At 50.8% G+C, this 12277-nt stretch overlaps 1 protein-coding gene across 3 annotated transcripts in view; it reads left to right on the top strand.

The window, feature by feature from the left end:
* CALD1 (caldesmon 1) overlaps positions 1-12277 on the top strand; it is a 216859-nt gene that overhangs the window by 122306 nt on the left and 82276 nt on the right. Inside the window, exon 1 of one of the 3 annotated variants that reach the window (XM_075558692.1) lies at positions 8963-9216. The exons of the other annotated variants lie outside the window; for them this stretch is intronic. Within the exon in view, the coding sequence (XP_075414807.1) occupies positions 9164-9216 (53 nt within the window). The 5' untranslated portion in view covers positions 8963-9163. Of the gene's footprint in view, positions 1-8962; positions 9217-12277 lie in introns of those variants that run through there. 3 annotated transcript variants of the gene reach the window in all.

Here is a 12277-nt window from a genome sequence, read left to right on the forward strand (position 1 = left end):
TGCCCTGGTTGGGAAAGGCCGCCTGTTCTATCTTAATTCATTGGTAGGGTTTATACATTAGTCCCTTGTGAGTCTAGGAACCTATCAGTCTCCTTGGGACCTGAAGCCTCTCAGGGAACCAACTGCTGGCCTTCCTGGTACAATATCGACAACATCATCCCTGCAACCCACGGAGAAAATAATCACTTACTGACCATCTGTCGACTAGGTGCCTGAATCTGTCTACTAGGATGCAAAAGAAGTACAATTAGCTCTTAGGACATGGCCCTGTTTGGTGCTCATGAAGAGATCCCTGAAGATATCAGTGCTATAGCAAAGTGTGGTGAAGAAACCAGATGGTGCCCGGCTCTCAGAAAGCATAGTATCTGGGGCCTTAAAGGCCTGTTTTCAAACAAGCAGCCATCCGAGTGAGGCATCAACTAAGTGCACATGGAAGAAGCACACCAGCTTGTGTGATCCAAGGATTGAAAATAATATAATCCAAATCTAAAGGGAGGGAATGGTATCAGAGCTTAAATTGTCAGCCCCTGGCTTGTCGAAGGCTAAGGATGACGGTGGACGTCCAAATTCCATTTGCAGGGTCCACACATGAAGTAAGCCTCCGGTGAATCCTCTCCGTGATCATCGTTGAGGCGTGTGAGCAGCCCTGGTGTCAGGCAGAGAGCATGGCAACGCTGATTGTGGAACACACAGTGAGGTCAAAATGTCACATCTTATCATTTGACCTTTCTTTTGACTCATTTTAAACCTGTTTCAGTTTAAAAGGGGGAGCAGGGGAAATACATGGACCATGGATGTGAACAGCCTGCCTACCATGCAGAATGCATCGGAAGATGGATTGTTGCAGATGCAGTCGGGTTAAATTTAGCACCCTCTCATTTAATCTCCCTTATGATCCATTTAAATTTGTTTCAGTTTTTAATGTTTTCTGCTTTCTTTTCTATTGAGGTTTTTTCATCTGTTTTACTTTGTTATTGTTGGTTTTTAAATGTGTATGAAATGCAGGACAGGTGAATCTATAGAGACAGAGATGGGGTTCACGATTCCTTGGGGTGACATGGGAAGGACAAGAGGACAGGTACAAAGGAGGACAGAATGAAGAAATGTTCTAGAACTGATGGTGGTGATGATTGTGCAACTCTTCTTGATGCGACTGAACCGTTGAATTGTGTGGTATGTGAATTTCATGCCAATAAAACTGTTGGGGGGCGGAGAAAGAGAGCTGGGGGGGTAACAAATGCCAACAAATAACCCTGGGGTCGAGCTGCTCATTAATTTGTTGAGACACTGCACATACACACGAGCAACATAAATAAGACTCTGCGTATCTATCGATTTCCAGCTATAGGCAGTTTGCATAAGGAGATATTGGCTACTCTGAGATCTTAATTATAAGGCCCCCAAACAAACAAACTCACGGCCATCATCAAGTCGGCTCCAACTCCTAGGACAGGGTAGAACTGTCCTTGGGGGGGTTCTGAGACTGTAATTCTTTCAGGCAATAGAAAGCCTCATCTTTCTCCTCTGAAGCAGCTGGTGGTTTTGAACTGCGGGCCTTAGGGTTAGCATCCCAAAGTGTAATCCACTTCACCACCAGGGCTCCTAATACACTACCAGCAATGAGCACCACACACCAAAGTGTCCAAACTACTGTCGCGCAATTGTAACACATGCCCTTTAACTCAGGTCTGACTCCATCCAGTCCCCACTCCCCCGTCAATATCTGTAAAGACCTTATGTGACATCACTGAGGAGAATCTGGCTTCTGCTCCGCCTACAAAATCATGGGTGAATTTCGTGGCCAGAGGCATCGAGCGGACGCCAGCAGATAAACTGACGGTAGGGGGGAACATGGAGAGGCCGTGAACAAGAGTGAAGCAGGCTGGGAAGTTGGGCGGTGTGTGGACCAGCACACTCCGTTGGAAGGAAGATGCGACCTGCACTGTGGCGTCCCTGCGACGGCTTCTTCCTTCCCTCCGCACTTCCGTCGTGGTGTGGATGGACGTTACACATGCCTGGAGTGCATTGAGAGGCTCCCTGGTGGTGTCGTGGTCACGCAAAGCTGGGCTGCTAACTACAAAGTCAGCAGTGTGGAAGGCGGAAGAAAGGTGGGGTTTTCTACTCCTGTTAATTAAGCTCCACAGTCTCAGAAACTCACAGGGGCAGTTCTGCCCTGCCCTAGAGGGTCACTATGAGTCAGAATCAACTCAATGGCAGTTAGTTGAGTGTTTTTTGTTTAGAGAAGATACCGGGATAGTTTACAGCCAGGTTCTGATAGGCAGGCATCAGAGCCTTGGGGCATACCGGTCTTTCCCGGAATTGCATGACTTGCAGGTAGAACTTGAAGATCCTGTGGGTTCAGTTCTATATCAGGACAAGAAAATGAGTCACTAAACTTTGCTTGTAGGACAGACATAGTACAGATAACAGGTATGCGGACACCTTCCTGTGACCTGAGCAGCAGCATTATTGTGAAAGTCTGAAATCTAGTGAGAATGACTAAAATGTGACACAAGAGGCAGGAAGTGCAGGAAGTGAGCCCAGGCAAAATGGCCCCAACGGACTGGATCCGCTCAGGGTTGTCACACCCCTTCCGTTTGCAACAAAGAATGATCAATGAATTGCAATAAAACAAACTATGTCTAAATGGAACTGTGGGCGAAGGGATACACCAGACAGTGTAAGATATGAAAACAGTGTATAATTTATTAAGGGTTCGTGAGGGTGGTCAGGAGGAGGTGGAGGGAATCAAGAGCTGATGTCAAAGAGTTCAAGTAGAAAGGAAATGTTTTCAAAATGATGATGGCCGCATCTGTACAAGTTCGCTTGGCATAATTGATTTATGGATTGTTACAATATCTGTAAGAGCCACCCTTAAAATAAGCAACAACATTTTTTAAGAAATAAAAACTATATTAGATAATCCATTGTTAAAAATGGAAGAAAAACAAAAAATAAGCTCTGTCTATACTTTAGTTTTTCCACTGAGAGTGTAGCCACGCACAACCACCATTCATTCTAGAAGCCGCTGCTGTTGTTAGTGTTGGTGACTCAGTTCAAACTCATCTCTCTCCCTGCCACTGAGTCACTTCTGACTCCTAGCAACCCTACAGGACAGGGTAGAACGGCCCCCATGAGCTTCCAAAACGGTAACTCTTACAGGAGTAGAAGGCTTCAGCTTTCTCCCAAAGAGCAGCCGAGGGTTTTGAACTGCTGTCCTTGAGGTTAGCAGCCCACTCTTTACAACAGAACAGATATACTGCCCAGTCCTTAGCCATCCTCGGAATTTGAGCCCATTGTTGCAGCCACGAGGTCAGTCCATCTCGTTGAGAACCTTCCTCGTTCTCGCTGGCCCTCTACTATACCAAGCACGATGCCCTTCTCCAGGGACGGGTCTCTCCTGACAACCTGTCCAAAGTACCTGAGACAAAGTCTCACCATCGTTGCTTCTCTGGAGCATTCTGGTATTTCCAAGGGCTGCTTTCTTGTTTTAAAACTTGCCTTCAAGCTGGGGGCCGAAGGGAGTGGGAGGTCTGACCCTTTTTAAAAGGTAGCAACTTCCAGTGTAGGAGGGAGGGGGGGGAAACACCTAGATGATTAAAAGCCCCAGAGTTTTAAAACAGCTTAGAGAGAGCTCAGGCCTACATGGTTGCTTCAGAAGAACTCAAACAGAAATAGGGAGGCTCCGGGAGACCAGCAGGAGGGACCAACTCCGACAGCGCAGTAGCCACTGCGTCCCACTACACAGACGCACGGTGGGCCCAGCCTCTCCAGCCTGCCCACCTTGGAAGATGATAACCTACCGATCAATGAAGTCAAACCGAAGAAGGCTTCCAATGTCCCCGTGGGAGCACTGGACCGGCTCCTGGCTGAGATCCAAAAGGCTGGCCATAGGAACCCACCCAGCGGCTATGTGGAAGAAAGAGCTGATGACCTGCCCTCGTAAGCACTTTCTCCACCACATGCTGTTGGCTCGATTCCACCTCAGAGGGACCCGCCAGCACGGAACAGAACTCGGCTCGTGGGGTTGCAGAAGCACACTGCCCCCATCGGTCCCCTGCGGAGTCGTTGGTGGGTTGGACCTTCCTGCCTCTCCGCTGGCAGCCAAGTGCATAACCAAGATGGCAGCCTGGGAAACTGGGTGGGGTTTCTGCTCTGTCTCCTGGAGTCCCTGGCACCCAGCGACAGCAAGGAGGGTTCTGTGGAGCTGGGGCCCCGGGTGGTTCTCAAGGAAGCCCGAGAATTCAGACAAGGGAGAGAAAAAGAACAGGCAGAGAAAACAACAAAAACTCACTGCCATGAAGTTGACGGTGACTCACAGGGCCATTGTCACCATCACGCATCATCATCGAGTTGATGCTTGACCCTGGAGGACAGGGTAGAACTGGCCCTGGGAGATTCTGAGACTGTAACTCTTTATGGGAGTAGACAGCCTCCTCTCTCTCCCTCCCAGCAGCTGGTGGTTTCGAACTTTGGACCTTGAGGATAGTAGCCCGATATGTAACTACTTCAGCACCAGGGCTCCCAAAAGGCAATGGGAGTTGGAGAAAAATGGAGAGTTCCAGGGATTATCAGGCCAACCCCCCCCTGCTCTGGTAAATACTGGGGTACTGGCACTGATGGAAGATGTGCATTAGCTGGCTGGTGACAGGGTAGACAAGGGGGCTTACAGTGGTAGGCTGGAGTAGGCTTGCTCGGGAGGGAGGAGTTGGCAGGGGAAGGCTGGGGTCCAAGGTCGGCTTTGGGAAGGAAGAATGAGCTCCTTCTCACTGAGTAGTAAAAAACAAAAACCCAAAACCAAACTCATTGCCATCGAGTCGATGGAAACTCATAGTGATCCCGTGGGGGGCAGGGTTTTGCCAGCGGTCAACTCTGACGGATGATGTCCCCCTGTGTGCCAGAGCAGAGCCCGCTCTGTAGGGGTTTCCTCTGGCTGCAGAAGGAGGAAATTGCCAGGCCTTTGCTCCAAGGTTCCTCTGGGTGGACTCGAACTGCTGACCTGTCCACCAGCAGCTGAGCTTATTTTCCATTTTCCACGCCCCAGGGACTTCAAAGACTGAAAAAAGAGACTGTAACCCTTTACAGGAGAAGAAAGCCTCATCTTTCTCCCGTTTGGGTTCCAAGGTAGAAGCTTCTCTTAAACAAGCACTGCGAGCTATAACGTCTGGAAGGGATCACTGGGCCCAGTCTCCAAGCTCCATGAAGGGAGACTTGTTTTTACCACATTTTCTTCATCAAGGACCACCCTGCGGTGGGAAAGGGCTCCTTTCTGGTGCACTGTCCGCCCCCAACCTTCTCAGCCCCGAATCCCTTTGATGAAAAAGGTCAGCAGAAGGGCATCCTGAGAGGAAGGGCCCTGAGGTGCCAGGAGAGGTGGGAGAGAACCCCAGCCTTCCACTGCCCAGTGCCAGGACTGACCAGCTGGGTTACCTGCAGTCTGACAGCAGCAACGTCCCTGGGTACTCACTGGGTGTCAGGAGCCTGTTGGGGATCTTTTCTATAGCCGGCCACCAGAATCCCTTCAGTAGATGGGAATCGACATTGTTACAAAGGGTTTTCTGAATTCGTGCTCTCTTCCGTGGAGGGTGTGTGTGTGTGTGTGTGTGTGTGTGTGTGTGTGTGTGTGTGTGTGTGTCAGAGACAGAGAGAGATTTTGACTGACTGGCTACTGGTGGGCTTGAACAACTATACAATTTTGTCCAGCGTGGTTCACCCTATGAGCTTAGGGTTTTGTTGTTGTTTTAATGCCACTGATCATTGGAGTGTATGTAGCTATAGGGGAAGGGGCATGTCAAGAGGTGCAATTTATTCCCAAGATCCAATCAGTCCCATAATCAAATGTATATTCATTTTTATTGTCAAAGTAACTAATTGGTACAAACTTAGTAGCTTGAAAGAACACGAATGTACCATCTTACAGTTCTGAGCATTGGAAGTGCCACACAGATCCCACTGGGCTGAGGTCAATCTGTCAGGAGGACGGTTCTCCTTTCTGGAAGCTCCAGAAGGCAACAGTTTCCTTGCCTTTTCCAGTTTCTAGAGGCCACCCACATCGCTTGTCTGGTGGCCCCTTCCTTCATGTTCAAAAGCAGCAAGGTTGTATTTTTCTGATTCTTGCCTCCCCATCTCTTGAGTGACATCCTTGATTTTAAGGACCCATGTGATTAAATTGGTCCCATGGGGTCAATTCAGGATCCCCTCTCCATCTCAATGTCCTGACTTCATCACATCTGCAGAATGTCTTCTACCATGAAAGGGGACATGAACTGCTGGCCACAGGGTTAGCAGGCCAGCTCAGAACCCACTGTGCCACCCAAGGCTCCTGAGAGACAAAATCAAAGGGGTCCAGAAATTACCGTATACACTGGAGTACAAGCCAACCCGAATATATCAGCCAAGGCACCTAATTTTACCACAAAACTCAGCTAATACATGAGTATATACGGTAGGAGGTGGACAACTTGGGAGGGAGAGGGCATTATTCTGTCTACCACACAAACCACTGAACTCTACAACTACCGTATATACTCAAGTATAAGCCAACCAGAATATCAGCGGAAGCACCTCATTTTACCACAAAAACTGCATTAAAATGTACTGAAAAAACTCAGATTATACTCGAGTATATACGGTAATTGAAGCAGAAAAAATTAACTGGATCAACTGGACTGGATTATGGGCTGTCCCTCAATAAATGCATCCAACTATTTTAGCTGTGGGACAAAAACTCAAGGTTAGCCAGTAGGTGCTTTATGAGGCACCTCTTGTGTAAAGGCAGGCGCAGCTCTAATTTTATGTGTGTCTTGTGCACTTTAGGAGCCCTGGTGGGATGGTGGGATACCCATTCGACTGCTAACTGCAAAGTCAGCAGTTCAAAACCAGCAACCACTCTGAGGGAGGAAGATGAGACTTTCTGTTCCCATAAAGATTTACCGCCTGAGAAATGCACAAGGGCATTTCCTTCATGTATCCGACCTTGATGGGTCTGAGAGGACTGGATGGCAGAGTTCTTTTTCTGCAATTAAATGACCAATACACACTGGGGGTGAGGGAAATGTATCCTTAGATGACTATTGGAGATGCTTAGATAATTAACTTTGAAGTTCATTCACCTGGATTGACTCTATAGATGGTGGCCACAACAGAGGCATAATATTAAAGCAGGAGAATGATCCAAATCACACGGCTAGTCAAAGTAAAAGGCGTGGCCGACCTGGCAAAATTAAATGTCCTTAGGTTAGGCACACAAGTGGTTATTGTGAGGCTGCTGGTGGACCTCAACTGAGCTGTAGAAATGTCCAGAGCCTATTTCTTTATGGCATGAAACTGCAGGTCTCAAAGATCCCTTTCATCCTATAAAGAGGTGTGTGTTATGCAGCGCTGGATGGTTCTCCTCCTAGGTCATGTTTGCCCTAAACCATGGAGACTGGAGTTGTTCTGCTCACTCTCCAGGACTCACTGCTACTGAGCCAATGCCAGCTTATGATAGTGACCCTGTAGAACTGATCCCTCCTCCCCCCCCCTCCGTGAGTCTCTGAAACTGTAACTGCTTATGGGAGTAGAAAGCCTCATCTCTCTCCCATGGAGCTGGCTGGTGGTTTGAACTGCTGACCTTGTGGACTACAGCCCCACTCATAGCCTCTACACCACCAGGGCTCCTTACTCTCCTACAAGTCAGTCCCCTGCATCCTTCCCTCCTCCTGCTGCTGTCACAGAAATACTGAACGTGAGTGGTTTCAAGGACAGACATTTATTTCCTCACAGTTTAGGAGGCTCCCAAACCATCGAGTTGCTTCTGACTCACAGCAACCCTGGAGGACAGAGGACTGCCCCTGTGGGTTTCTGAGACTAGGGGAAGGCTAGACACGCCCTGGTGGACGAGTGAGCTACCCTTGGATCTGCAAGGTCAGCAGTTGGAAACCACCAGTGGCTTCCAGAGGAAAAGAGGAGGCTGGCCGCTCCTAGAAAGATATAAAAGTCCTCCAAACCCAAAGAGGCTGGTTCCTCCTCATTGGCTGTGGGTTTCGGTTTGCTTGCTTGCTTTCTTGCTTGCTTGTTAATTAGGGAAAAGGCCACTCTCTATCTGCCCAGGGGGGATTTCTCCCTATTTTCCTGTAGGACCACCTCTTCGAGTACAAAGGTTGGGACTTCAACCCAAATTTGGGAGACACTGGGTGCCCCTGGACCACCTGTCTTCCACTGCTAAGAGGAGATCTTCCCTTTGAGGCAGAACCATCCTCTAGAAATGGGTCGCTTGCCCAGCTTGCGCTGACTCACCTCTCTGGACAGTTGGGGGAAGGAGATGGGCCCCGGGTGTGGGTGTGGGAGTGTCAATACACTCAGAGGCAGGCCTAGACTGTGGCCCTCAGTTACCACGTCACCCCCATCCCTGTGTCCCCCCCCACTCCCCCCCCCCCCCCCCCCGACAAAAGGAGGAGTTTCTCAGACGGATTTCTCAGTGGGAACTGTGTGAGAACAGAGGAAACTAATTGAGAACAGAGCTCAGAAAGAGGACCTGAGAATACGCCCCGATTAACTGCAGAGTGGGCTGATCTGGGGTGATGGCTGCAGGACCCCATTGTGCATGCCCTCACCCACCCACCCCCGCCCTCCTTACCACCACGCTGGTTTCCCTGGAAAGGTTAAGAACGTGAATCCCTGAATCCCGAGCTTTTTCTTGGACTCATTCTGTGCCTTGGAATCATGGCTTGTCCTTAGGCATCTTAAGTAGCCCCTGTCCTGAGAACTCCGGGGAACCCTCACACCTAATCCCCGGTACTGATCCTCTGGACCTGTGCAAGCACTGGGCCACCCTCCGAAGTTCAGTGTGATGAGCTTCTATTAGAGAGATTACAGTAAAAAATAACAATCAGGGATCTGATGATCGTCTGCAGAGGGGAAGGGTGGGGAGGAGGGGATTTGGCAGAGGACAAGCCCAGACTGTCGTCACCGGGGACAGACCAAAGTGTTAACACAAAGGAGAGGCCCGGAGCATCCTGCACCCTGTCAGGGATTCGCGGAGCTTCGCAGAGCATGTCCCTGCCTCGGGCCGGGCGGGCCCTTTGAGCCTTGTTCCCCTCGCCCGGAGCCCTGGTGCCCGCGTCCTGAGCCTGGATCCTGCGCCCTGAGTCCTCCGTCCCGGGCGCGGGGCCCCGCCGCGGACATGCTCAGTGGAGTCGGATCGCATGGAAGACGCAGCCTGGCCGCCTTGTCCCAGTGAGTGAGCACTCCCCTCTCCCGTTTTCGCGTTTTCACAAGGAATTATGGCCCAAAGGAAGGACTTCTTCGGAGGGGGTGGAGAAGAGGGAAGGAACCAGCCATAAGGTCAGCAGCCTGCGGTGGGGGGTCAACCATTGGGGCTCCCTCGGATCCCCGTTTCTGCCCTGCCCTGTGCGCTGCGCTCCCAGGCCCTTCCCCAGGTTTATTCCCAGGGGGCAGTTTTTCCTTTTTCCCCAAAACAGCGCAGCAGGCAGGGTGTCCCTGAGGGTCTGCTGTCCCGGAACTGTGTCCTGGCCTCCAGAGATGGCCTGGCCGTTGGAGCCTTTCGCTGACCCCCGCATTGCCCAATCCCGAAAGTAAACAGGCCAGCCCCACGCCCTGGCCATCTGTGGCCGAGCGGGCGGAGAGCATGTGCTATTGATCAGGGACGAGTTCAGATAACGGCCCCTGAGTTTTAGGATCTGGAATATCAGCGTTCCAAGGGACCGCCCCCAACTTCGGGTGCACCCCTGCCTGCAGCCTGGGAAGCAGACCCAGAGAGGTGATCAGCTAGGCCTGCTGGCTGCCTTCCCAAAGCCTGGTCATCACAGCCCCGGAAGGGCTTAGGGGCCTTGAGAGGCCCTGGGTCTTGGGGGAAGGGAGCCTAAAAGGAAACGTGTGCAGTGACCTTGCAGCCAATGTTTGCCTTGTTGTGCTGTTTGGGCACAGGCCCACCTGAGGCCTCACGCTCCTACAGGTCCAGACTTAATGCAACTGTCAATCAGATCAACAGAGGTTCTCCGCGTGGGTCCTGGACCACAGAATACCTGCGTCAGTCCCATCCCCCTTATCCCTGAGAGCGCTCATGGGCCAGGGGATTGTGTGAGGGGGTTCAGAGGTTGTCTGGTCCAGTGGTTAGCGAGCTGCCTGTCGTCTAATGCCATCTGACTTGGAAGTCCCTTACATATAAAGTAGATGTGCTTAAATGACAAGTTGGGGTCTAGAGATCCCCCCCCCACTTCACCCTCAGACCCTGCCCAGTGACCCCTACTCCCTCCCATCCCCCCACCCTCCCCACCCCAGCCACGTCACCCAAACACCCTTGGAATTTGATGTCCAGAAACCATGGACTATTTCATTCATTTCAGGGGAGGACACTGAGGTGCAGGCAGGGGGTGAAGGCGTGCCACCAGGCCTGCCATGTAGGAAGAGAGGGGCCCCCCAACAACAGCCTCTGCCCCTCTATCACCTGGAAGTTCTTCAACTTCACTTTCTCCTGATCTAGCTCAAGCATCTCTCCCCCGTCTTTGCCTGGATCCCAGCAGTCACTGGTTCTCCCCTGCACTATTCTAAAGGCCTGCTTGCTCACAGGTCCCATGGCCTCCTTCCGAGCCAGCCCCTGCCTGGATGCACACAGCTCACTTTCCTGAACGGGACATTCAAAATTACCCCACTTTGTGACTTCAAGACTCCAACCTCTTTGCTCATTCTGTTCCCTCTGGCACTCCTCCTCCATGCCAGTTTCCTCGTCTGTGCTAGAGGACCACACAGCTCCTCCTGAAGTCTCTCTCGGCTTCCCTCTTCTCTCCATTCCAAAAAACCTAGCCTTGCGATTTTACCTGGAGGTGAACAAGGCGGTCTTGCCCTCATAGGTGGTAAAGTGTTTGAAACAAAGCAATCAAAGAAAACCCCCAAGCTCACTGCCATTGAGTCAATTCCTATGAGAGGCAGGAGACAGAGGAACACTGTCGATTTCAGAGGTTGTAAATCTTTCTGGCGGAGTGGTTAAGCATTGGGCTGTTAACTGCAAAGTCAGCAGTTCAAAACCTGCAGCCACTCCTCAGGCAAAAGATGAGGCTTTATAGTCCCATAAAGGATTGCAGCCTTGGTTGGGGGGTCACCACCACATGAACTGTCTGAAAGGGTCACAGTACGAGGAAGGTGGAGAATGGCTGTCCTCCTTTTCCTGCAGCGGAGTGGCAGGTTCTTTTGAGCTGCCAGCCTCATGGTTAGCAGCCCAACTTGTGAGGGAACGTTTGGGTCTTAGAATCTTCAGCATCCAGCAGGTGCCCATGCACCCTTCTTTGCACTCCCCATTCTTGCTGAAGAAGCAGGCGCCCCCAGGGTCCAGTGGTCAAGCTATCAACTGCTGAAGGTTGTGGATTGGGGCCCACCAAGTGCTTCGCAGGAGAAAAGCTCTCCTCAAGCTCACAGCTAGGGAAATTCTGTGGGACCGGTCTACTCTGTCCCGCGGGGTTCCCAAGCAGCCGATTTGACTCCCAGCACAGGACAGCAGCAGGGTTGAATTAATCAAACATCCTGCATCTAAGTTGACACTTTTCCTTGGAGCCATCGGAAGGCACAAAGCCCTGACCCCTTTCTCTCTGGAAGACGCCCCAGGGGAAGTGCCCAGACAAGTGACCAACAAGATGAATCGTGGATTTCTTTGTAGTTCTGTCTGATCATGTAGCCCAGTTTCATGACCTGCAGGGCACCACTGGTGGCATTGCTTTGTTGTGTGTGTGTGTGTGTGTGTGTGTGTGTGTGTGTGTGTGTGTTTTAATGAGGCGTGTTAGAATTCCTGAATGTCCAGAACTACATGGGCGCCATTTCTGTCCTGTAGACTGGTCAGAAGCAGCTCTGTGATCTTGTAGATTGCAAGGTGCTGGCTCATTGACTCTTCCTGAGAGAGCTGAGATTGTTTCACAGGTAGACTTAACATGTTTCTCCTCCAGACTTAACATGTCTCCGCCTCCATGTTCCTCGTTTCCCCAAAACCCGAATGCAGCGGAAGAGTTGAGATTCTGAGTCTACCATCAATATCCTTCAAACCCACCAGCCATGCTGTGGGAGAAAGAGGAGGGCTATCTGCTCCCATAAAGATTAAAAGACCCCGAAACCCTATCAAGCAGTGGTCCTCAACCTTCCTTGTGCCTCGACCCTCTCATACAGTTCCTCATGTAGTGCTGAGCCCCCAACCATCAAATTATTTTTGTTGCTACTTCATCACTGTCATTTTGCTACTGTTGTGAATCAGGAGACCCTTGTGAAAGGGTTGTTCGACCCACCAAAGGGGTCT

This window comes from Tenrec ecaudatus, chromosome 9, assembly GCF_050624435.1.
Source record: "Tenrec ecaudatus isolate mTenEca1 chromosome 9, mTenEca1.hap1, whole genome shotgun sequence".
In the NCBI taxonomy this organism is placed as follows: Eukaryota; Metazoa; Chordata; class Mammalia; order Afrosoricida; family Tenrecidae; genus Tenrec; species Tenrec ecaudatus.